Source organism: Fusarium phalaenopsidis (genome assembly GCF_050370095.1).
Source record: "Fusarium phalaenopsidis strain FUZ10S chromosome Unknown contig_32304, whole genome shotgun sequence".
NCBI lineage: Eukaryota > Fungi > Ascomycota > Sordariomycetes > Hypocreales > Nectriaceae > Fusarium > Fusarium phalaenopsidis.
In genome coordinates this window covers 4,161,316-4,186,124 of record NW_028145404.1, presented here as the reverse complement: position 1 = coordinate 4,186,124, position 24,809 = coordinate 4,161,316, and the positions used below count along the sequence as shown (strand labels likewise).

The following is a 24,809-nucleotide window of genomic DNA, read 5'->3' as shown; positions in this document are numbered from 1 at the left end:
CCATAATGGTTGTAGTCGCCTTGAATGAAGGTGAGGGAGCGATATTGGGGCACAATGTCATCAGCCATCTTCAAGATCAGGTTTTGCTTCAGGGGATGGCAACAGCTTCATTGCAATCCATTCAAGGCCTTCTGATTCTATGTAGTTCCTTCTTTGCATCAGGAAATCTGGCACAATGTTGGAATATGATAGCAGTCTGCAAAAGGTATGGGAAAACCGCAAATGTTTCCGAGCTCGTCTGGGTTTTCCCTTTGCATCACGCTTGCGATTGAAGAGCTTGGAGTAGTTCGCGAATTTCTTAAGAAGCCCTATGTACTCTCAAGATTAGAACAGAGACTCGACTGGCAGTCAGAAGCTCAGAGGATTGATGAACGGCTCACAAACTGGCGCGAGGAATTTGTTGCAACTGTTTTCCAACTCATCAATTACGAACAGGACCACGTCCCGAGAGGCGAGATGGAACCCTTTTTCACACTGACAAACTACCTTCTCAATACGTATAACCTCCTTCTACAAGTTCCCTTGAATCGATTGCACGGGCTGACACAGATGGCAAATAGAGCACTCATCACATTGCTGCAACAGATGGCGCCTCTGCCGAAAGACGTAAACAGGGAATATGAACCTGTAGATCTTTCCGTATCATCACGATGTTGTTAAGAGAGGAATCCATGCTGATAATGCAATCAGTGGTCATTCGCCACGACTCGATGTGTGTACGCCTGCGAGAATTTGACCGCCAAGGTGCGGAGGATTGAGGCGATTCGGTTGCTGGATGAGTCTCCCTACCTGATCCTCTGTATATTTGTAGCAGCTCACCTTTACGTCAGTAAGTTTCCATTCTCTATTCCGTTTAACCTTGCGCAGCCCTTCTGACTCGCAATCATTTCAAGCATATTCGAAAGCCTTGGATGCAGATGTTCCCGCCAACCTCCACACACTTGCCTTTACGCTTCACACTTGTGGCAGCAAATGGCCTCTGGCAAGTATGTGCGAAACAATAATAAGAACAGCGGTAGCGGAACACCGAAGCCCAGTTTCACAATGTGTTCTCCCGGTCGAGTTCTACGACTTCCGCTACTCAACTTTGACTATCATGGATCTGTTGCAAGATGCTGCCAAGCGGCTAAGCGTTCCGTAGAGGAGCGATGTAGAAGTACATCAAAAGAACAGAATATCCATAAAAGAATCGGAGGAGAGATCTTCTGGGTTATTTAATCCTGCACCCTTTGAATGAGATTCTTGATACTGATTCCCTCGTCAACCCCCAAGCCTCAGCCGCACTCTGATGAGAGCCTTGGCGGATACACGTCTGGAGGTCAACAGATTCAGTGCTGTTTCAGTCTCTGGGCCGTACCTGAAAAGCATCTTGATCGACCTTTCCTTGTCATATATGGCCAGTAGGGGCGGGTTCACGAATGGCTTGCTCATCCCAGCTTGGACCTTTTGCCAATACGCACATTGTCGTCTGAAGAGATGACTCGCCGCCGGTTGATTCGAGCACGATGTCTACATCGTCAATTCCAGATTCTTTCTTTAATCTTATAGCCCAACGCGAAGCAGCGGCAAAGAGACGGGCCAGGTTCGGAGACGATGCTTCAAAGTCAAATCGGAAGCTTGCAAAGCAAGACTAGCGACAGCTGACCCAGAATGGTAGGTAGAGAGGGCGTCACCGTTGGCCCCGACCAGAAAAAGTCTTCATGGAGGAAGAACTAGGCCGGACAGACTCGGACGATGGGGAAATCAGAGTGGCTTGAGACCTCGGACGTGTCGCAGGGAACGTATGATTGATCAGCACCAGGGCAGTGATATGGGTAACTTTCTGAACCAACCACCTGGCAGCCAGGCTCTTGATGATTACATCATGGTTCTTTCGACTGTAACCACTTCACTCTCGCCTGTCCTACCGCCGGCCCGGATTGGCTGGTTCGTGATGTGGACCTGTCGGAGTCCAAGGCATTCTCAAGTCCGTTTTCCTTGCTGTCGGCCTTGACACGGGCCGAGTGGACTACTACTGTAAGTCATCCATCGCCTCCGGGCATGACTCGGACCGTCATGGCTTCGTAGTTCATCAATTGCTGCCAAGTTGAATTCTGTGGGCCTTGGAGGTTTCAATCTGCGTCTCCAGCTCTCTTAATGTTAGCTCGTGATAAACAAACCACATTGCAATGAGACTCATGGCATAGCTCAGACAGAACGCAAGCCCTGTTACGGATGGATGCAGTGAGGAAACAGAAGCAGCTCCAATGATTTAAATTTAAATATTGAGCTCTATTGCCCCAGTTTTCCTGATACTTGTTCTCTGTGACAATCCACCTCGACGGTTTTGAACTCTCAGCTGAATCAGTTCAAAGCAACATCCTCACCATGACGTTCAAAGACGACGATGAGAGGGCCATCAGGGCCATTCGCCTCTTGGCGGTAAGTGTGTCAAGTTGCAATGCTTGATGGCTCAGAGCTTATGCACGCTGGGCTTCAGACGACATGGATGGAAAGTATCCTAACTATCAATAGGCCGATGCAACTTTCAACAGCAAGTCGGGTCATCCTGGAGCTTCTATGTAGGTTTACACCTTGAGGTCGTTCAAGCGTCGTTCCCGAACCTAGAGCTAACGTATCGAACCAGGGGAATGGCTCCTGTAGCTCCACCTCCTTGGTTATGAGATCACAATGGACGACCTTAAAAACTTTCGAGTAAGTCCTCAAGATTCACTGATCTAACTGCACACGCTAACTGCTGCAACTTTAGCAACTTAGTAGCATTACTCCTGGTCACCCTGAAAACTTCGAAACTCTAGGTGTTGAAGTAACGACCGGACCGCTTGGGCAGGGAATTGCTAACGCCGTGGGCCTCGCTATTGCCTAAGCACACACAGCAGCAGTTTTCAACCGTCCCGGCTTTAGCATTGTCGACAATTCCATATACTGCTTTCTCGGAGACGGCTGCCTACAAGAAGGCGTTGCTTCTGAGGCCTCTTCCCTCGCCGGGCACTTGTAACTCGGTAACCTGATCTATATCTACGATGATAACCGGATCACTATTGACGGAAATATTAACTGCTCCTTCACCGAGGATGTCGTTAAGCGTTATGAGTCATATGGTTGCCACGTGGTTATGGTTGAAGACGGAAACATAGATCTGGCCACGATCGAGGCTGCCATTCAACAGTGCAAGGAGGAGACGACAAGACCTTCTATCATCAAGTTGAGAACCACTATTGGCTATGGTTCTCTTGAAGAAGGCACTCATGGCGTACATGGAAACCCACTCAAGGCTGACGATATCAAGCAGCTCAAGTCAAAATGGGGTTTCAATGCCAATGAGGCTTTCCACGTCCCAGAAGAGGTTTACCAAGCATATCAAAACCGGGCAGCAGAAGGCTTGGCTGCCAAACAAGCTTGGGAGAGCCTCCTGGCCAAGTGTGCTGACCAATTCCCCGAACTACACGCAGACCTGCAAAGAAGGCCTACTAGTACTTTGCCACAAGGTTGGGAGGCTTCCCCCCCTTCATTTTCTCCTTCGGATCCGGCGGTGGCAACCCAGAAGCTTTCCGAAACTATCTTGTCCAAGATACATGCGATTGTCCCCGAATTGATTGGAGGCTCGTCAGATTTGAGACCGTCTAACCTCACGCGGTGGGCATCCGCAGTTGACTTCCAAGCCCCGGGCTTGGAGGACATTCCTGGTGATTATTTAGGACGCTATCTCCGTTATGGCGTACGGGAATACGCTTTGGGCGCCATCATGAACGGCCTTGCAGCTTACGGGACAGTCTTGCCGTATGGCGGCACCTTTCTTAACTTTGTCTCTTATGCTGCTGGTGCTGTCCGCCTGTCCGCCTTGTCACGTATTCGGGTCATCTGGGTGGCTACTCACGATTCTATCGCGCTGGGACAAGATGAACCTACACATCAGCCCATCGAGACATTGGTGCACTTCCGTACGATGCCAAACTGCTCAGTCTGGCGACCTGCCGACGGAAACGAAACAAGTGCCACTTATCTTGTCTCGTTGAAATCGATGAGTACACCTAGTATTCTGGCTCTTTCTCGACAGAATCTTCCTCAGCTGCGGGGCTCCTCGGTTGAGAAAGCTTCACGGGGTGGCTATGTTGTGAGTGAGCCTGACAGCTCCGCTGATATTACCCTCGTCGGAACAGGATCAGAGGTAGCCTTGTGCGTTGAAACTGCGGAATACCTGAGCTAGCAGCATGGATTGAAGGCACATGTCGTATCTCTTCCATGCTGGGAAGTATTCGATGCACAGTCAGAGGACTACAAGCGATCTGTTCTTGGTTCTGGTGTGCCATCTCTCTCCGTCAAGGCACTGAGCACGGTGGGTTGGCAGCGATGGACTCATCAGCAGTTTGGCATTGATACCTTCGGCGCTTCCGCCCCTGCCGATGTTCTGTTTGCGAAGTTTGAGTTTAGCAAGGAAGGGGTAGCAAAGCACGCCATTTCAACCATTGAGTTCTTCAAGAAGAAGTCTCAGTCGATTGGGTCACCACTAGGCCGCGCTTTCTAACATTGGAGAACTATCACCTAGACTTAAACATAGTTGTTTCCTTTGGAAAAAAATACTTGACCAGTCCTTGAGGTAGGACAGGACAGCTACGTCGTTACTCATTGTTCCTTTCTTTTGTGATGAGTGCAAAGCGCTTGGTTTCATTGTCATACCTCTATGGATAATACACTTTAACTGGCTGCCTGTCTTGTCTTGTTCGCCAAGGTTGGGATGATAATACCTAGCCGGCGCCCACGACAAACTCCATTGTTGGTGACTATGTCGGCAAATTTAGACTCCGTACTTATGTCTTAGAGATGGCTCAATGGCTGAGCGAGTTCGAAAAGCGTGGGCACCAAGCAGAGAGGGTCGCCATATTAGAAGTCAAAGCCGAGCACAGTTGTAAGTGGTGTTGCGGAACGGAGGAATCCATGAACAAGCGCCTACCAGATACAGCCAAGATTTTAAGTCGTCGGCGAAATACGGGCGCTGAGGGGGCGTTTTACATACCCATGAGGGCATCATGGGTGCCATCCCGTGCGTTGCATTTGAGGTTGCAAGCCGCTTGCTCGCAACACTACAACAATGTTATTCAAGGATAGTCCACATTCCCCTGGGAGAAGAATACATATGTTCTTATTTATATGAAATACTTACTATTACCGATTTGACCAGATTCTTTGACGAGTTGCATAACAATTTATGTTGCTTCCAGTCATATATGTGCACCTTCGGACATCTCTTGAACAAAATGAGCCAAACTATGGCCGTCTCGCCTTGCAGTTCATTTCTTGATTATCAGTGGGCTTCACCTGCTCTCGGGCTCTGTTTTGGATCACTGCAGTGTGTTTCTCAACACTTGGTCGATTGAGCGGGTGAGTCACGTCCACATGGGCTGCCCTCTGATGAGTGAGTATCACGAGTCACGGTTCATTCTCGATGGAGTGCGTTCAGTTGCCATACTTTATTTTGTAGAAAATCCCGTACTGAGGTTGTCGACTCGATTGTAATTGCGTGCGGATGACAGTTCATTGTAAGGTCGTCTCTAGTCACAACGTGTGGTGACAGCGCATTGCCTGCAGTAAGCTGTGCCTGTTTCGACCTGTCTCGACCTGAGCCAAGGGAGCATCAAATTCGGCTGGGTCTTCTAGATCTACAGGCGCAGAGCGGATGATATGCTTCAAGCCATGGGGCATCAACCAGTTCGATATTCCTCAGTCGTGCTCGTGTCATACAATACCCCTCAACACGACTCTTGGTAGGTTGTGTGGTTGTGATGCGCCGGACCCAGCCTGGTACGCCGAAAACGTCGAAACTTCCAAAGTCTCCCGTTTCCCAGGCCACTCTTAATGGAAAGTAGGCAACATATCAATCGTCACAAGTGTCCTTAGTGACCGTCTGTCCCTCCTCTTCACGTTTGACAATGTGCTTATCACAAGTTATCAAAATCCAATCCATTCGGATCGCGATAAGGGCTTGTCAGTGGCTGGTGTGGCTTGGCGCCAGAGATGGAAGAGTGGCTGGAGGTGAAATGGGTGGGGGTCGTGCGAATTATGGGTCCCAAAGGCTCGACCACTAAGAAGCAGCCAAAAACTAATTCCAATCCAGGAGACGGAGCTTTCGGGAATCAATCCAACGTGGGGTTATGACAGCTCCGAGGCTCAATTCGAGCTCGACAACGTTTCTGTCAATTCTTTGATGGAAGTGGTGTGGAAATCTTTCGGCTTAGAGAGAAGGTAGGCATCTGAGGTCTTTGAAGGCAAAAATCAGTGTCGTAGGGGCTCGTGGGATGAGTTATGCCATATTCCAAACCCCGAGCCAGAAAGCAGTCTCCTTGGTGTTAGTATGAAGAGGAAACATTTGGGAAAATCTTCAGAAAATACAGAACACCACAACCGTGCCCTAAGGCCAACCAAAATTATATCCATTTGATCCAAATCATCACAAAAATGCAGATTCGAGAATATGAAAGCCCTACAATAAGAAATGAGCCCAAGAATGCCAAATCTATGTGATAACGGGATGTATAGGGTAGGCTCAATCTGGCCGGCAATTCCCCGGAACGAGGCCACAAGGCACCAATCACTTTGCCGTCATTGTCGGCATTCTTCGTCGCAACACAACCTCACCCAAGACGACAGGTCAACACCGGATTCCATCGTGCGAGCGCCAGTCGGCGAGATACCCCGCGAAACCCGATCAATTGCACCCTAGCGAGGAGTCTTTCTCGACTGGGCCCGGCCTCGCGTACCCTCAGCACCTCATCCACCATGTCGACGCGACGAGCTGCTCTGTCAGTAACCACAAACCCATCCGAACGGCCGAGCACACGACTGTCGAGCCCCTCGAGCTATACATGCTGACCTATTTGGCCTTCAGATCTCTCTACCGCCGCTCATTGAAGCTGGCGCTGGATTGGGCTGTCCACCGACACTTGTGGCGTGGCCAGGCTCTCTATATTCGCTCACTCTTCGAGGCCAACCGCAATGTGACTGATCCGAGACACCAAAGAGTGAGACGACAATTGGCTGCCGGAGGACGATTGTAGGCTGACAACGGCATACAGGCTCTATTGAGCGAGACAGAGAAGCTACTGGAGAGCTGGAAGCACCCCGATCCCTACACGCCCCCGACTGCTCCCGGAGGTATGCTTGTCCATTGGCCAACAACGGCTCTACGCAAGCTGCTAACGACGACTCACAGGCTCAAAGTTCGAGCGAAACCTGCCATCGCCTATCCTCGACCGTGAGTCGCTAACCCCTACCCCTGTGGAGGAATCAGATTGATACTGATGAACCGACAGCTCCCCCCCACCCTGTCAACAGACATTAAAACCACGGCCGGACTACTTGGGTTACACGAGAAGATATCTGTATATAGAGGGCATGGAAGGGTCAGAAGAACGAATTGTAGCACGAATCAAAGAAAATTTTGGTCACTCGAGTTCTACGCACAGTGGTCGCGATATCGAGACGCATTCCCGAGATTAACAGACATCTACGATCGATCGATTTTCCACCGGAGCCGCTGTCGCTTTTCGCCATGTTCAATGCAGGTTCATCTGCAATACTCAACTTCTGCCTTGCCGGCAACATGGAGGCGAAATAACATGAATGGATGCAGTGCTTTACTCGTAACGACAAACTGGAGACACTAGGAGTTGTGAATAATTCGAAGAGATCGATGAGTTGTTGGAAATCGCAAGGTCGCTAAGATGAGGAATTACAAATGCAGAACAGTTCGCTATCAGTATCAAGATGCCACAGGGAAAACAGGGTTGATCTTTGAAGTCTTCTTATTCATGACCATGCCGTGGGGGATTATTGTACAACCCTAACGCGCGAATAAAGTGATAAAAAAGCAACCGTGTGAACCCTGAACCGTGACCCCTTTGTCATGACAACCCAAACAACCGACCATCGCAAGAAAACACAAACCAACGATCCGCTTACAGCTCTTGGCTCGCGTTCTTGCCACCCTTAACAGTCTTCTTGGGCAGAAGGTCTGGAAGAAACATGTTAGTAATAGAATGCAAAAGAGTGAATGAGATGACGTACTCTGGTGAATGTTGGGAAGAACACCACCCTGGGCGATGGTGACGTGACCCAGAAGCTTGTTCAACTCCTCATCGTTTCGGATGGCGAGCTGGAGATGACGGGGAATGATACGGGTCTTCTTGTTGTCGCGGGCAGCGTTGCCAGCCAACTCGAGGATTTCGGCAGCGAGGTACTCAAGGACGGCAGCGAGGTACACGGGGGCACCGGCACCGACACGCTGAGCGTAGTTGCCCTTTCGGAGAAGACGGTGGACACGACCAACAGGGAACGCGAGACCAGCCTTGGAAGAACGCCTATGGAAAACATGTGTAAGCTTCGAGATCAAGGAACAAGGTTGAAGACGCGTCATGAATAGCTTCAAAACGCGACCAGGTTGGCATGGCAATCTGGGAAAACGGGGGAAGACTCACGATTGCGCGTTCTTGGAACCAGAGGCCTTGCCGCCAGACTTGCCGCCGCCAGTCATTTTGAAAAGTGGTTGTTTGGGGTGGTTGAGGTGGAAAAAAAAGTGAGTGAGTCTGGTGAGACTTTGCGACGATTGGAAGAGTCGGAGAGCGTGGTGGTGATGACAATTGCGAGAAGTTGATGAGAGAGTCGAAGTTGGCGGGGGAGGTAGAGGTTAAGTACTTTTCGCGCGTCAGAGCTCTGATCCCAGATCACCCACGGGGCGAGCGCGCGCGATTTGGCGCTAACCCGATCAGGCGAAAATGGGCGTACCGAATAAAATAAAAAAAACAGGCACACCTACCACGCCTGCCTCACTGGCACGGCGAAATAATAAAACCGACCTCCTCCCCCCCAACGCGCCCGTGCCACCAGGCCCAAAATCACCCACCCGCGTCTTTCTGGGTATCCTCCTTCACCCCCGACCGTCCACCTCGCACGATTTTTCACCTCTGTTCCTCATTTTCCGCTCGCGTGCTGAAATTTCTGCTCAGAGCCATTTGTTCATTGGAGGGAGGTTGAACGTCTGAAATCAGCATTCTTTTCCAGTACTCTTGGACACCCCGAGTCTCGCACTTTTTCCTGGTTCATCTCTTCTCGCTTGTCTGAGCCAGGTTTGTTGCTTGGTCGACTCGTTTTGCGTGATTTCTTTCGTGGGAGATGCCCAAGGCATTTGGGCTTGCCCACTTGGTTTGATTGAGTTGGGTCTCTGGGTTCAGTCAAACCTTTGGTCTGACTTTGAAATTTTGTTTGGTCTTGAACCTCTTTCACTTCCATTTTGTTTGGTGTTTGTAGGATGTCTACATCTTTTGGGTCTTTTTTCTATGAGATTTGATACGTGTTCAAGCCTTGTAGAGTCATATTTTGGCTTCAATATCCCGTCTTGGACGTATATAGGACCCCATTTGACTTGAACAAACCCATTCCAGGGTACTGTGACGTAGATATTATGTGCATATGGTCCACAATTGAGCCCCGATGCTCCGGATCGGATCTCCAAGAGATCTCTGAGTTCCGGCAGTCAACGGAAGCGGCAGCCCTGCGAGACTCGGGCTCGGAGCTTCAGGCTCTGGAGAATGTGGAGAGCGAGAGACGGGACGGAGACTGGGCCAGCAGAGCGTCAACACCGGAGGGCGAGCGGTCATCTGTCACGGCCGTGACGGGACATGCGCGGAGCATCTGAGATGGAACGGACGCGTTCCCGGGGCGCGTTGACCTCGAGCAGGGATGGGGAGACGCCAGTCGAAGTACGAGCTTAGATCCTGAAGGTCCTACGATCCTCATTCACGATGCAAAAGTGACGATAGTTGCGCGAGTTTTTGGGATAGCACGACAGTTCAATACAGGTTCTAGACAACATGAAGATGACTCTGAGTGAAGAGAGCATGCTACGAAAGTACAAGTCAAGAATGTGTGATGTGTAGAAGGAAAGAAGTGAAAGAGTGGGAGAAGATTGACCCAGTCGGCAAGCCGAGGAAGGACGATGAAGACGAAGACGGAGATGGTGGCTGGTCTGGTTTGGCAATGGAAGAGGCCAGCAGCACGCGAGATCACGGAAGGCGGACCAGAAGCGGTGCACCTCCTCAGGATGACGAAAAGAGAAGCCAGTGGAGCGACTGCGTCTCTCTCTCGCATCAAAAAAGAGAAAGAGAGCAGCAAGTTGGCTGTCGCGCAAATCCGGCCAATCAAAAAATAGGACACTCGACCATTTTTTATTTTCCCAGCAGTCCAAGGGGAATAAAAAAAAAAAGAGGGGCAAGCAGGCGCGACCAGCAACGCCCAGATCACCTCCACCCTGCCAACCTCTCCCGCTAGCAGGCACGCGTGCGCACGCCCCCCCAAGGCAATCAGTAACCCACTTGCACCGACGCGCGCCCAGCTACAAAAAGCCTACCCACCCCCCGATCTTCCTGTCTCGCCATCACTTTCCATCACCACCAGCTCTCTTCGCCCGCAACACACGCTCGCGTTCTCGCACATCCAACTCAACCACACTCATCAACTTTTCAGTCTTTTTTTCTCCGATCTCACATCTTTCAAAATGCCTCCCAAGGCCGCCGACAAGAAGCCCGCCTCCAAGGCCCCCGCCACTGCCTCCAAGGCTCCCGAGAAGAAGGACGCCGGCAAGAAGACCGCTGCTTCTGGTGACAAGAAGAAGCGCTCCAAGACCCGCAAGGAGACTTACTCTTCTTACATCTACAAGGGTGAGCTCCAATCCCATTCGCGCCTTTTCGCGCCACGTCTTTTTCCGAACGCGTCAAACTGACTTGCATTTCCAGTCCTCAAGCAGGTCCACCCTGACACTGGTATCTCCAACCGTGCCATGTCTATCCTCAACTCGTTCGTCAATGGTATGTTTTGATCCATCTGTCGCGTCTCATCCAAATCCATGGTCCTAACTTCGACTCAGATATTTTCGAGCGCGTCGCTTCTGAGGCTTCCAAGCTGGCTGCCTACAACAAGAAGTCTACCATCTCTTCCCGAGAGATCCAGACCTCTGTCCGCCTGATCCTCCCCGGTGAGCTTGCCAAGCACGCTGTCTCTGAGGGTACCAAGGCCGTCACCAAGTACTCCTCCTCGACGAAATAAGTGGCTTGGCTTGCTTGTTTGTTTTGGTCAATTGGTTTTTCACGCGTGGCATCAGGGTGTCATGACTCCGAGGTTTCATGGGCATCTGGCCCTGTTTTTAGGAGCCTCATAATGCGTTACGGATGGTTTTGTTTTTCACTGGGGGCAATGTCTTCACACACGGGCAACGGGGTTCGCGGTTGTACAATAAACATCGAGAATAGGGTCTCGATAACATGAATTCGTGCACTTGAAAGCCCCCTTCTATTTGCATAGTGTTACAGGTGTTGTCCGGTTTTCAGCTCACAGCTCCAGTCCTTCCTGATGTTCGCGTATCGAATCAATATCTAGCCGAGTCCGGCCTTTGACCGCTTCATTGCGTGCGTGACAGGTTGCAGAATTCCCTTGTTGTTCATGGCACCTAGCGCCGTACCAGAACTCCACCCCATCTTTTCCAGCATCGCGCGACCGCGATTCTCAACACCAAGCTCCGGCGCTGAGCCACCGACGATCTCACCATCTTGATAGGTCGCAGCTGCAACACTTGCACCGCCACGGATAGGTGGGAGCCGATTCGACTTTTTACCTTTCATGTCGAGTCGAGGGAAGTATCGCCGGTTGACGCGATTAATGGCTTGGTCGAATGTCACTGCTACGTAGGGAAGCGTGCGACTTGTACGATAGAGAGTTGGTCTCCGCTGGTCTCCCTTGCCCGTCGACTTGGACTTAATTTTGAACTTATTGGCCAACTCATGGATCATCTTTCGGGCATGGTTGTCCATGGGTGGCAGCGTAAGTCTAGAAAGTGGTCAGAAAACGACTGGCGGGATATGGAGGACGGACTCACTGCTCATCAGAGCTAACGAGGAACGTTCGTAGCTCTTCTGCAACCTGCTCCATGTTCATGCCATCCGGGTATTTGACACGAAGATCGTCGGGGTTGGCCTTCTTTCCGAGCATCCCAAGCGCGCGCAACTCCTCTCGCTGCTTCTTACGTTCCGACTTCTTTTGTCGGTCAGTTTTCCAGGCCGCTTGGAGTTGCGCCTCCAATTCCGAGTCGGATAAATTGAAGGTGATCTGCGCCTTTGCGCCCTTGCCTTTGCGCCGTCGCAGGCTGGGTCGTTCCCAATCCATCAGATCAACGTCGTCGTCAATCACCTGCTGTCGCTTTTTGGCCTTGTCACTGGAAGAATCCGAATCGCTCGATGAATCGCCAAAGTTGACGTCCTCCATGCCCAGGTCCTGGCTCAATTCTTGGCCGGCGATAAGTCTTGCCAGCGTCTTATCGTCGATTTCGCTGGGTACTTCGTCGTCCTCGTCCTCGTCGTCTTCTTCGGACAAATCCTCCTCTTGGTCTTCGTCTGAGTCGCTTGTCTCCGGAGCCTTTTGCTTGGAGGAGGCGCGTTGCTGTTTGGATGTTGCGACGGGCGAGTCAGACGCATCCTGTTCGGCATCGTCAGAGTCGCTTCCACCGTTGATGAGTTGTCGGAAATATTCGTCGTCGCTATTTTCCTTCATGTTGGCAATATAGTCGGCGAGGATGGCATCTTCCTCCTCCTGGAGTTGTCTTCGTGCGTTTCTCTTGTCGCGCTGTTTCTGCTTCTTCTCCTTCTTAGAGAGCTTCTTGCTATTCGGTGGCTCCACGCTCAGTTCGGGTGCGGGTGACGGTGCTGCTACCGACTCAGTGATGATTGTTTGCTCGACGACCCGTATCTCGGTCTGCATTTGAGCCATGCTGATCTCTTCCGTCTGCAGAGGCTTTCGTGGGGCTGCGCGACCCTTGAACAGGATAACATCTTCGCTCGAGCTGCTGCTTCTTGAAGACGGTCGCTCTGGGATCTCGACTGAGCCCTGCTGAAGCCTGTGCTGTGACTGGTCTCCTTTCAGGTCAAAGAAGAACGATGGTTCCTCCGGGGTTTCATTGTCGGGCTCTACTTGGGCTTGGATAGCTTCTTCGAGTTCGTCGGGTCCGATAAAATGATCATCTTCGTCTGAGTCCTCTTCCACGTCCGCCTCATGCCCGCCTCTCTCGCCGTGGTTGTCAATCTCGTTTTCGGACTCATCTTGTGTGTCGACTTGCATGTCTCGTTGGGTGTTGGTTTCAGGCAACGCCGTCGTAGCTGGTTCTTCGACTTCGTCATTTTCTTCGTCAAGCAGCGCGTCGAGTAGTTTCAACGGTTCAGTTGGCCCAGCACTGACAAACTTGACTGGTCGCATACGCAAGTTATTCCATCTGGAAGGGTCATGCTGGGAAGTCTGTCGAGCTTCGTCCGCAAGTGTAAACCCAGCTGCGGTACTGTCAGTAAGCTGGCCGTGACACATTCCTCGGGCCCGGGGTGTCTGCCCGGCAGTGTATTGGGCTGGTTACCGGTGGTCTCTTCTCTGATGAAGTTCGCTCGGGCAGGCGCAGGAGAATGGTTGCCGCGTCCGCGAGATGCTCCTCGACCTCCGCGACCTCCTCGTCCGCCTCGAGCACCCTTTGCACCACGAGGCGTAGAAGCTCCCTTCTTGTTTCTCGGCATTGCGAACTATGGATCGATCGCCGGCATTGTGAAGGCTCCTCGCAGTCGATGGAGCGGGTGGCGGTTTGGCCGTAGATGTATGAGCCTCCAGCACGGAGCGTTTGTGTAAAAAGTCTCACGCAGTGGATGCTAGCAAAAAGCTATGTTGTTGGCAACAAAAAGAGTCACCCCGCGGTGGGTATCTCAGCCTGTGACGCTCTTTGATTGGCTTTTTCAAATGACTGTGGAGTTGTCCCAGGCGATGAGAGTCATGGAAACGTTGTGGTGCAGCAGGGGTGCTTGGTGGGGCCGGTGCTTGCGACCAAGCGGGGATCAGCAGGTGGAGACTGCAGCTATGGTACGTCACTTCGATGAGTGCGTGCATCGCTCAGGTGTAGGGTAATTGTTGGGAGCCTCCAGCTCGGGTTTGTGCGCCTGATTCTTAGGTAGTTGGAATTTCGATCGCCTTTCATACTTGATGGATAAGTTATTTGACTGTTTTAAGAGCTTCCCTGTAATTTTCTCCGTCTTAATCAGCCCGCGGGGTGTTTTCGTATTACTTGCTAATTTTGACGATGAAATCACTTGAACTCTCTAACATCACTTGCATGAGCTTCAATATGACCTTTGTAAATGCCGACATAATCAGAAACACGGACAAAGGGCAGCAAACACGTGTCAAATCTCGCGTCAAGTAGCGAAACAAATACGAAGAACACAAAAAAAAGGCATATCGACATCAGCCATGCCCCAGATCGACCATTATTATCCCCATCGCTCTCGATTTCTCACATCGCGTTAGATGGTCCGTGCACAAGATTCCTTTGCACCTGTTGCCTGTGGGGCTCCACCTCATCCGGAACCACCTCAGGCGGCCTTGAGGAGTCACAAGTCGCCGCTTCCCCCGCCGCCGCCGGCCCCAGCTGACTCCCCACACAGCCAGACTCAAGACCCATTTGCTGCCTTCGCCAGCAGCTTCGTTATCCATCTCAAGTCGCCATCGTCTCCCTTCATTACACAACACTCTTCATACTAGGCTCCCGATCGGATTCCAGCCCACTCCAGTATCGACACCTACACCTGCAGATGCCAGCTTGACACAGTCGCACAGGTTACAGCCGCCATGGAAGCCGCCATGGCCAACGTCGACCTCGGGCGCTATCGGCGTATAGTGCAGATGTTCTGGGATCCCGAGCCGACCAACGATGTCGCCCACGACCAGCCCGTGTGGTGCCTCGGACACTCATACAAGCTCAGTGACAGCAAAAGCACCAAGAACGACAACCGCAGCCCCCAGACACCCCCCCCAGCGCCCAAGCCAGACGCAGAGGCTCAAGACACCAGTCGACCGCCCGTCCCACCAGTCAACGCACCCGAAACCCCACCGGAATCGATATCGAGCAGCTTCTCATCATCGCTAGCATATGATGATCCGACAAAAGACAACGGCTGGCCGCCACAATTCATGGCCGATTTCGAGTCGAGGATCTGGATGACGTATAGGTCCGAATTCGAGCCCATCCCTCGATCAACCAACCCACAAGCCACTTCCTCCCTCTCGCTATCGATGAGGTTGAAGAGCCAGCTGGGCGACCAGAGCCCTTTCTCTTCCGACAGTGGATGGGGTTGCATGATTCGATCAGGTCAGAGCCTGCTTGCAAATACCATAGGCATGATTCGTCTGGGCAGAGGTAAGGAGACATGTTAGCCGTACAGTGCCAACACCCAGCTCACTTATCATCAGACTGGCGCCGAGGACAATCACCACACGAAGAACGTGAAATCATCAAATTATTTGCCGACCACCCCAACGCCCCCTACTCCCTACATAGCTTCGTCCGTCACGGTGCCAGTGCGTGTGGCAAGTACCCAGGCGAGTGGTTCGGCCCGTCAGCAACTGCCCGGTGCATCCAGTAAGTCCATAGAACAAACCGAAGCTCTCTCGCTGTTCACCAACTAACGTTCCACCAGAGCGCTTGCGAACTCGCACGAATCCTCACTTCGAGTATACTCAACAGGTGACGGCCCCGACGTTTACGAGGACGAGTTTATGAAGATTGCGAAGCCAGAGGGGGAAGCGTTTCATCCCACACTCATTCTTGTTGGAACTCGTCTGGGAATCGACAAGATAACGCCTGTCTACTGGGAAGCTCTCATTGCATCCCTTCAAATGCCCCAGTCTGTAGGAATTGCAGGGTAAGCCTCATGAATCCCCATGATATGAACTTGCCGATAACCCGTATCTAGCGGCCGCCCATCCTCATCACACTACTTTGTTGGGGCACAAGGTTCGTTCTTGTTCTACCTTGACCCCCACCATACCAGACCCGCACTCCCCTACCACGAGAACCCAGGCGACTACACCGACGAGGAGATCGCATCTTGTCACACTTCCCGACTACGTCGTATCCATGTTCGCGAGATGGATCCGAGCATGTTGATAGGATTTTTGATCCGAAGCGAGGATGACTGGCAGAATTGGAAGCGATGTGTCAAGCACGTCCAGGGCAAGTCCATTATCCACGTAGCGGATCGAAGCGCGCTCCTTGGAGGCTCCAGTGAGGGTCGGGAGGGTGCGATTGATGAGGTGGAGACGCTGAGTGATGATGAAGATGCGGACACCATTCATGAGGCCTAGTTTGGTTGGGTTGGTTGGCGTCTTGGTTGTGTTTGCTGCTTTGCCATTGAATAGGCGGCCGGGCTGGGAGTTATACTAGGGATAGATGAATACGAATTCAAGCGAACCAACTTATACCATTCCCGGGTCCCGGTTTCTGTTTTGTGCACGGCAGTAGTCCATCGAGACGCAGTCATCGTTCTGGTCGCGCTTAGCCGTAGACGTGAGAACACATCTGAGTGTATTTGTTGCCAAGACGTTCAGCGTTTTTTCCTTTGGCCGCCTCCGGTTGCTGGTTTCAACGAGGCATGGCCTTCATCGCGAATGTGTGCGAAGAGCTTCGTCCTGGAAGAGAAGGTCTCCCCGCAGACTCCGCATTTTTGCTGTGACAAGATGTTAGCCAGTGTCAATCTAGACCGGGGTGATGTTCATACCCCTTCATCCTGCTGGGCTTGGGCAGCCGCAGCTTTTTTGGCGCGTTTGGCCTTGGCCTTTCCTATCTTCTTGCCTTGCAAGGGCTCATCAACGGAAAGGTCCTTGGCAGCAGCAGATAGCTCTTCATCAGGGTCATTCACTGCCTCCTGGGTTGCCTTGGAGGACGTAAGCCTCTCTTCGACCACATCTCGGGGCGCATAGTCGCCATCATCAGACACATTGGCAGACTCCGCTGGGCTCGGATCTTGGTGTTTGCCTTTGGAGGGGGTTGACCTCTTCCCGGTTAATGTCTCTGAATTATCCGAGTCCTCGTTCACCTTTTCTTCCGGAATGGGATCATGCTTGCCCTCTTCGGCAGCCTCCGGCGCAGGCGTGGCATCAACCTCCTCAAGTTGCAATTCGACGCCTTCGCGCTTCATTTGTCGCTTGAGCTGTTGGACAGCCTTAATGTGTTTCTTGCTCCTTTCATGCGCCTCCATCTGTTTCTCGCTCTTGAACGACTTATTGCACACGACGCACTCAAGAATCTCCACGATCTCCTCCTCTTCAGACTCAGAGAAACTCCCCTCTGCGACACCGTTGTCGGACGACCGAGACTTAGCCCACTCGGGGACTTCGTACTCAGCCATGCGCTCTTGATTTGCAGCACGCGACCGCGCGGCTTGTGCGGCGGCGGCGTTCCGTAGGGAAGCCTGGCGTTCGGCATGGGATTGCGAATTGGACAGATACCGAGGATCACGCTTCCGCACGAAGCTCACGAGAAAGTTTACAGCGTCGTTGAACTCGCGAATGGCGTCATCGCGCATCTTCTTGTTTTCCTTTTCCATCAGGCGGCGAACACGGCGGTCGGGGGCGTCGGATAGGCGGTACTTGTCCTTCCAAGAGAAGGATTTGGCAGTGGAGAAGCCAGACCAAGCATTGTAGAAGGGCTTCACGACTGCCTCGTAGTCGTCATCAGAAGAGCCAAATGTTGGGTATTCTCGGATGTCGACGTCTTCGTTTTCGGCCGCCGCCTCCTCCTCAAGAGCCAGGTGTTCAAAAGTCTCCCTGCAGATTCCATAGAATCCTGTGGGTTCGTCGTCAAAGGGTACAGCGGCATTGAACTTGCGGATCAAGCTCATAATCTCCTCGGCTGAGGTAAGTCGCACATTGCGGAACGTTGCTGGATTGCCATCTGCGCCGTCGCCATCCTGACCGCTCAGAATGGCATCGCGGTGCGAGTCGTACCATGCCCTCTCCTGGGGGTCGGATAGGATCTCATATGCGGACTGCACCTCGGCGAAGCGACGGGTGGCCTCCTCGACGTCGTTGAAGTTGCGATCGGGGTGAAGCTCGAGAGCCTTTCGACGGTAAGCTCGCTTGATCCTGGAGAAATATGTTAGTCAAGACCAGTCTCGCCAGCCCACAAGAAAACTAGGAGACTAGATGGGAAGAAGTACTCATCGTCGGTTGCTGAACGTTCAACGCCAAGCAGATCGTAGTAACATGTCTTTGCAACAGGAGCGGCGCCTGAAGCGTCAGAGTGCTCCGAGGACTGCTGTGCCCCCATGGCTCCTTATGTAAAGTATAGGCGAGTGTATGCGAATTTTCCTAAGAAGTCAGATGTGAATCTAATGGGGTCTGGCGGTAGTTTATTCCTTAGTAGAGGTCTCTCAAGCTGTGTGACGAAGGAGGGGCATCGCGGGGCAGAATCTGGAGATTTTTATTGAAGAAATTGTTGTGCAGGTTGCGGTTGTTCCCCGCAGGATCCAACTCCGCCCTTGCTTGGCGACACATGTTTCTAGAAGGACATGTTAATTAACTGACAGATCAGTAAGCTTATTCGTTGGACTGAGTGGACTTTTGCCGGATGATTCAGGCCTGCTTTTAGTTACTCATATCGACTCATCGGATATGACTAACCACGGTTGCAGGCATTCCCACACGAAGCATCCACGCCACAGAAGACTGGACTAACACAATGCGGAGGATTCACAACAGATATCTACACATGCATATTTGCGCATTGTCGTTTTCTTGTGTTCCATGCAAGATGCTCGGTGGTCGAGTACCCATCAAAGCTCTAGCGTTACATGGTCCCTGCCAATTAAGGGACGCATTGCGCACACGAGGTTGAGAGGAACTGAAGGGGCTGCAAGGTCGATCGACGAGCTAGAGAGAGCACGGACTATCCAGAGCTCTCGCTGATAATCTCCTCTGTCTCTGGCATCATCATTTTGATGAACTCGGTCCTCTCCTCTTCCTCCTTGACCTCATTTGGCTGATGAACCATGGACGGGAGGTATCCTAGAGCCGTGTCGAGCCAATCACCAGGTCTCGAACCAAGGCAAGCAGCCCAAAGACCCCATCGAATGACCTGGGTCTCGGCGCCGCCTTTGGCCTCGGTCAACGAAAATGGTCGGCAACCTTCTCGAACGGTCGAACCATTTGATTCATGTCCTGGTCGACGCCTCTACCGTCGCCGGCACGAGATTGCCGAGAGCCCACTCAGGCTGCTAGCCTCCCATTAATCCCTACCCGTTCCTCGCCGTTCCCACCGCGAGAAAGAGGTCATTCGCTAAAATCGGTACCAACCTTTGTCTGGGCATGTCTGAATCCAGCCAAGTACCCTCGTCGACATCGATATTTTCCATCCACGAGACCACTCTTGCAACAAACCCATTCACACGGCGCATTTTCGTCACTGTTCCTCTTCTTTTTCTTTTACGTGCCCCCCTTCTGAGTGATATATCACTTTTGCCTTTTGCCTTTCACTGTTCTTTAAGTCTTGCTTCTAGCGTCACGTCTCCTTCTTCTATTCTTGTTCTTTTTGCCACCAACTCCCCAATATCGCAACTGGTCGCGTGCTCCTCATGCAAGCACCCTAACATTTTGACCCTACCAGCAGCGTCAACACGATGAAGTTTGCTCACGACTTTAAGGAGATCCTGCGGACTCAGGGTATGTTTCACTATCTGGCTTAGCTCTTTGACAGTAGCTAGTTCTCAGCTCTTTGTCTCTGCTTTTCCAGCGCACAACTCAAGCGATATTCACCCACTTGTGCGACAGCTCCAAACTGACTGATCTGATGCAGATTTTCCACCTCATTGGGTCGACAATGCCATCCCCTACAGCCAGCTCAAGAAATGTCTCAAAAAGGTCGCGCGAGAACTGCACGAACTGGGCCTTGATCCAGAGACATTGCGCGAACTTCTCAAGCCCGACACAACATCTCCCGTGGCCCTGAAGTATAAGCTCAACGGTAGGCCTATTCCCGCAACCTCATGCATTTCGTGCCTCCAGCAGGTGCAACGGTTGTGCATCGGAAACTGATTGCGCATAGGTGGCTCTGACTCTCATCTCCGCCCCAAGCTCACCGTCCAGCTCCATCTTCAAGATGGCGTGCCAGTCGATGCCTCGCTAGCACCCAACTCGCGGGAGTTCCTCAACAAGATCGCCGCAAATCTCCCCAAGGGCGCTCGGCCACCCGCTGAATCAGAGACGAAATCCGACACTGAGTCCGTGACGAGCCTACCCAAGTCCGAAAATTCTGATACCCTGGTTGAGGCCAGCCCTCCGTCTGTTGCAAAGACTGTCGATAAGCTCGCCGACGACACAGCTGAGAGACTTGCCATTTCCCCCGCCGACAAACCTGCCGATGAGAAGCCTACCACCAAGAACGCTTCGGAATCCTCTGCTGAACCTACGACCGGAACCTCGAGCGACGCACAGGCCCAAGCTCCGGCATCGGACTCAACCACTCCCCCGACCGAGAAGGATGATGGAACCTACGAAATCATTGAAGTTCCTCTTGTTTTCGATGCCGAGTTTTTTGATATGCTGCAGAGCGATGTAACGAATCTCGACGCGCTGCAAGCCGAGGAAGAGAAGAATATGACCTCCGAGATCGTCGCCCTCGGCAAGGAAGTTGAGCAAGTCGCAAAGCCCAAACGGTTCTCCAAGACTGACCTCGCACGATGGCGTCAAATCTTCGAGCTCTACCTGGATGCAGAGATCTTCTTCGCCACCCACGAGCAGGATCACGGTTCCCGAACCAGCCAGGTGGCCCTGAAGCAGCTGCAGTGGTTCCAGAATCAAGTTGAAAAGGAGGGGATTGCCAAAGGTTTCAAACTCGCAGAGAGTCAAGCGGCCTATACACGTTTCATCAACCTGAACGCTTCTCTCCTCAAGAATTTGCAATTCCAGGAGCTCAACAAGACCGCTGTGGCCAAGATTCTCAAGAGTGAGTTGGGCCCTCTCCCTCTAATACCATACACAATACTGACCTTGTTTCAGAGTTTGATAAACGTACGGCTCTGGGCGTATCGAGGAAGTTCCCTACTGTAGTACACTCCGACAAGCTTCTGGCAGGCAGCATTTCCAAGGATGTCTGCGCAAAGATGTCTCAAGAGCTCGTCTCTGTGGTCCCTCAGTTGAACGACTACCTCTGCCCCGTGTGCTTTTCGGTAGCATACATGCCCATCCGCCTTGATTGCCAACACGTTTTTTGCATCCGCTGCATCATCAAGATCCAGCGTCGAAAGGAGAGGCACTGCCCACTGTGCAGAGCCGATGTTGTTCTGAAGGCCTCCGCTGACCACCTTGACTTTGAGCTTCAAAAGTACATGAAGAAGTACTTCGCCAAGGAAGTCAAAGAGAAGCAGCGAGCCAACGAGATTGAGCGTGGAATTGAGGACTACGGACCTGGTTACGTTCACCAGGAATGCACCATAATGTGAGGTGCCAGGGGTCCGGCACGACTCACCCCATGACACTATGATTGTCACCTTTCATGATAGCGTTTAGCGGTTGGAATTAATTCGATTGACGAGTGTCAAACTAATCACGGTAGCACAATAAATATACGTAAGTCATTGATCTCTTTGCTTTTTATCCCAATCTCCCAGCTGCCAACATCGGACTGACATGAACCTAGATCCCGGCATAGACAACTTAGATTGTATGACAATCTATCATTGGGTAATTTGGATAATATAGACAGGAGGCGTCATGGGAAGAGAGCAGAACTATCATCTACAACGGTCTCGTTCCATCATGAGCTCGACACTGGGACAGCCTCGGCCGCTTTCAGGGCACCCAGGAAAATATTCTCAAGTTCTGCCGTCTCCTCTAGACCAACACTAACGCGGACAAGATCGGGATCAACACCAAACTGCGCAGCCCAATCTAGCTCTTGGTAATGAGCGAGCAGCGCGTACGGCGAGCACAGCGTAAAGTTGGTTCCCAAGCTGGGTCCCTTGGCCAGGGGCAGGGCGTCAAAGAAGGCCTGGGCCTGGGCCTTGTGGTGAAATACGATGGAGAGCAAACCGCCGTAACCCCCGTTGGGAAGGCGGACGGCCTCGTAGTGAGGCTTCGAGTCGTTATACTTGGGGTAATAGATGCTCTTTACGACGGGATGCGTTCGCAGCACCTCGCAGATAGCTTCTGAATTGGCATTGGTGCGCTCTACGCGCGATTCAAAGTCTCGGCTGTTCCTCTCCATGAAGATGACGTCCTCGGGCCAGTATGTGTCCTCGTAGTCCTGCTCCATGGCCGTCTTGAGGGCGTGATAGTGCTTGCTCTCTGGGTTGAGGATGGCACTTCCACCCATGACGTTGGAGTCTCCAGAGAAGATCTTTGTAAGACTGCTGACGACGATATCGGCGACGGGCAAGACGTTGATGTTTGCAAACGTGCCTATCGTCTCGTCGATCACCACGGCAAAGTCGTACTCGTCGGCGAGCTTCCGGATTCGCGCAAGGTCCGGACATGTAAGGAGGGGGTTTCCGGGGAACTCACAGAAGAGGCCGAGGAAGCGCTCTCCGTTCTTCAACCTGCTCTCAAGGTCGTTCAGGTCTGCAGTAGAAGCGTGTCCGTAAAAGAGACAGCCGGGGCCGAACTTTTCCAAGATCTTGAGGGTGTCGACGTAGGGGAAGCCAAAGTTGATGCTCTTGGCCGGCTCTCTCGCCTTGAGCAGGGCGCGATGGGCGTTAAAGATGGCGTTCATGCCGGCGGGGTACAGATAGACATCAGCCTCCTCGAGGGTCTTGATGCCGCGGGTGTTGTCCGTCATGGCAGGCAGGGGACCGTTGTGGAGGTCAACGTCGTGCGCCATGGCACCGGCGATGCGCCTACGGATGGCCGACTTGGCGCGCTCGACCATGGAGAGTTCGAGGTTCCTGCCGAAGCGCTCCTCAAGGAAGCGTGAGCTCTCTAGGGACTCGACGGGAGCCGGAGGAGAGGGTGGCTTGGGGATATGCGACACGACACCGTCGACAGAGCCTGGGCGCTGATAGCGCTTGGGGCCGCGGAAAGGCCTGCTAGCAGTCTCAGGAGGAGTCTGCGCAGCCGCAACTGGGATCAAGAGTTCATCCTGGAAAAGCCTGTGACAGAACTCGGCACGTCTGCTAGATGTGCCATCACCAGTGTGCTGCCAGTACTGCTTGGCAATGGGAAACGCCTCCTGAGGGTAGAGGACGGCTGAGATGGTGGAAGACAGCTTCTTCAGCTGAGGAGAAAGCTCCTTGGATCTATCCAGGGTAAAGTCAATGGTGTCAACCTGACGCGCAATCTCAGGAGAGGCACGTTGACGGATGAACTCGAGACAGCGCTTCGCCACTTTAGGCGTAGGGAAGAGCATGGCCTGCTGACCAGGTCGGCCATGGCGAGCGACGATGTCCTTTGCAAAGGCTTGAATACCCCTATGGACGAAGAAGCTATACCGAACAATGATGTAAGTCAATGGCCACAGGTCGACTTGGGGGTGAGTCGGGAGATTGGCTCACCGAGGGTAGCCTGTTGTCATGCGGCCAACAACCCATTCTTCACCTTCTTCGTATCCGACGTTAGCCTTCCAAGTAGGTAGAGAGACGCTGACGGCCTACACGTATCAAGTCAGCCCATCTATAATGAAATACGCACGTTGAGCACGTCTTGCTGAACTCACATGCGCCGTGTCGGGAGGAATAGACTCGCCGAGTTCAATCACAGGCATGGCGAAGAATTTTTACACAAAGTCGTCCAAGATCTGAAATATCGACAAACCCCACTCGAGACTTGTGCTTTAGAAAGTGTTACACTGTACGTTGGGACAGAGTGTGAGTTGAATGCGGCGAATCGACTTTTTTTTTGCTTCTCACGATTTGAGGCGGCGCCGTTGTGGTAGGGATGTGAAAAAAGTGGCCGAGAATCGGAGTGTGTGAGTCTTGCAGTAGTATCAAGGTAGGTGGTAGTGACAGAAGAGGCTACGGCAAAAGGCTTGTTTGTGGGCGAGTCATCCACTTTAGCTTCGAGGCGGGACAAGCGCTCTTGTAGAGAAGCGGAGGTGCCTTGGTTTAGTAATTCTGGCCCTGCTCGTCTCTTTTGCCTCTCTGCTCCCTGATGCTCTCCCCATTCATCGAGGGATTTAACCGTGGGAAAAATCCGCTTCATCGATGACCAATTTGTGGAGGAGGGGTGGGATCTCCTTGGGTACGTGGACTTATGAGATGCTATCGACTAATTAGCATGTACTATGCGACGCCGTCCACATTGACCCCCACATCCAACACCAGCGATGTTGGATCAGGGCAGTGTCGAGTGTCACGGAGTGGGTTGCATCTTGCAGACGATGCGGGACAAGACAGGCATGCGAAACTTGAAAGCGGGACGGTTGCTGACACGGCAATAGGCCGCCGGACTGGCACTCTGCGTGCCTCTTCTGTATATCATCATGCTGCTGATGCTGCTGCTGAGCGTGGTGTCTCTGATATGTAAGTTATCTGCTGATCTGATAGATCTCTCTCTCTCTCTCTCTTGAGCGTGTGCGTGCGTCTTTGTTGTATCCAGTCTTCTCAAAGCTGCAGCTCCTCGTTCAAATCATCCTGGTCTAGAAACGACAGAATGGCCAACCACATATCCTCCCTTCATCTAACCAACAAATGGAATGCTGCAATGGATGCCATGACGCCGTAGATGATGAAGTTCCCAAACGCCCCCCAGAAAACTCAAGAAAAAAAAATTGCGTTAGAGATGGAATCCAAGCCTCCTTCGTTGCGAAAGCCATTACAATTCTCATGCCGGCATCATAACCAAAATGTTATCAGTCTCGACTCATCTCGTGCTGTTGAACCAAGCTCGTCCCATGTCAGTCATGGTTCACACTCTATCCATCTTTCAAACTCATAATGTCTGTCGTCTAACCATTTCTCATGTCTAATGCTCGT

The 24,809-nt window shown here is 52.1% G+C and overlaps 9 protein-coding genes across 9 annotated transcripts; 5 read left to right on the top strand and 4 right to left on the bottom strand.

The window, feature by feature from the left end:
- Positions 1-2,367: 2,367 nt before the first annotated feature.
- LRP88_10563 (uncharacterized protein) lies at positions 2,368-4,525 on the top strand (the record flags this gene model as incomplete). The annotated part of the gene is made up of 3 exons (XM_083247019.1): positions 2,368-2,421; positions 3,074-4,114; positions 4,268-4,525. 3 exons carry the CDS (start codon positions 2,368-2,370, stop codon positions 4,523-4,525), a joined length of 1,353 nt encoding a protein of 450 aa, XP_083098132.1.
- A 2,182-nt stretch (positions 4,526-6,707) lies between these two features.
- Positions 6,708-7,290, top strand: LRP88_10562 (NADH dehydrogenase 1 beta subcomplex subunit 9; the record flags this gene model as incomplete). The annotated part of the gene is made up of 3 exons (XM_083247018.1): positions 6,708-7,016; positions 7,071-7,149; positions 7,208-7,290. The coding sequence occupies 3 exons, from the start codon at positions 6,708-6,710 to the stop codon at positions 7,288-7,290; spliced, it is 471 nt and encodes a 156-aa protein (XP_083098131.1).
- A 662-nt stretch (positions 7,291-7,952) lies between these two features.
- LRP88_10561 (histone-fold-containing protein) lies at positions 7,953-8,527 on the bottom strand (the record flags this gene model as incomplete). Its single annotated transcript, XM_083247017.1, has 3 exons — positions 7,953-8,008; positions 8,062-8,354; positions 8,472-8,527. 3 exons carry the CDS (start codon positions 8,525-8,527, stop codon positions 7,953-7,955), a joined length of 405 nt encoding a protein of 134 aa, XP_083098130.1.
- Positions 8,528-10,546: 2,019 nt separating this feature from the next.
- LRP88_10560 (histone-fold-containing protein) lies at positions 10,547-11,094 on the top strand (the record flags this gene model as incomplete). The annotated part of the gene is made up of 3 exons (XM_083247016.1): positions 10,547-10,709; positions 10,785-10,856; positions 10,916-11,094. The coding sequence occupies 3 exons, from the start codon at positions 10,547-10,549 to the stop codon at positions 11,092-11,094; spliced, it is 414 nt and encodes a 137-aa protein (XP_083098129.1).
- A 326-nt stretch (positions 11,095-11,420) lies between these two features.
- Positions 11,421-13,155, bottom strand: LRP88_10559 (uncharacterized protein; the record flags this gene model as incomplete). Its single annotated transcript, XM_083247015.1, has 2 exons — positions 11,421-11,871; positions 11,924-13,155. The coding sequence occupies 2 exons, from the start codon at positions 13,153-13,155 to the stop codon at positions 11,421-11,423; spliced, it is 1,683 nt and encodes a 560-aa protein (XP_083098128.1).
- Positions 13,156-14,697: 1,542 nt separating this feature from the next.
- LRP88_10558 (cysteine protease ATG4) lies at positions 14,698-16,212 on the top strand (the record flags this gene model as incomplete). The annotated part of the gene is made up of 5 exons (XM_083247014.1): positions 14,698-15,190; positions 15,245-15,265; positions 15,319-15,487; positions 15,546-15,756; positions 16,039-16,212. The coding sequence occupies 5 exons, from the start codon at positions 14,698-14,700 to the stop codon at positions 16,210-16,212; spliced, it is 1,068 nt and encodes a 355-aa protein (XP_083098127.1).
- A 239-nt stretch (positions 16,213-16,451) lies between these two features.
- LRP88_10557 (uncharacterized protein) lies at positions 16,452-18,175 on the bottom strand (the record flags this gene model as incomplete). Its single annotated transcript, XM_083247013.1, has 3 exons — positions 16,452-16,574; positions 16,626-17,991; positions 18,066-18,175. The coding sequence occupies 3 exons, from the start codon at positions 18,173-18,175 to the stop codon at positions 16,452-16,454; spliced, it is 1,599 nt and encodes a 532-aa protein (XP_083098126.1).
- A 1,348-nt stretch (positions 18,176-19,523) lies between these two features.
- Positions 19,524-21,344, top strand: LRP88_10556 (SPX domain-containing protein; the record flags this gene model as incomplete). Its single annotated transcript, XM_083247012.1, has 4 exons — positions 19,524-19,566; positions 19,700-19,867; positions 19,949-20,848; positions 20,902-21,344. 4 exons carry the CDS (start codon positions 19,524-19,526, stop codon positions 21,342-21,344), a joined length of 1,554 nt encoding a protein of 517 aa, XP_083098125.1.
- Positions 21,345-21,658: 314 nt separating this feature from the next.
- LRP88_10555 (pyridoxal phosphate-dependent transferase) lies at positions 21,659-23,599 on the bottom strand (the record flags this gene model as incomplete). Its single annotated transcript, XM_083247011.1, has 3 exons — positions 21,659-23,321; positions 23,391-23,485; positions 23,552-23,599. The coding sequence occupies 3 exons, from the start codon at positions 23,597-23,599 to the stop codon at positions 21,659-21,661; spliced, it is 1,806 nt and encodes a 601-aa protein (XP_083098124.1).
- Between the last annotated feature and the right edge of the window lie 1,210 nt (positions 23,600-24,809).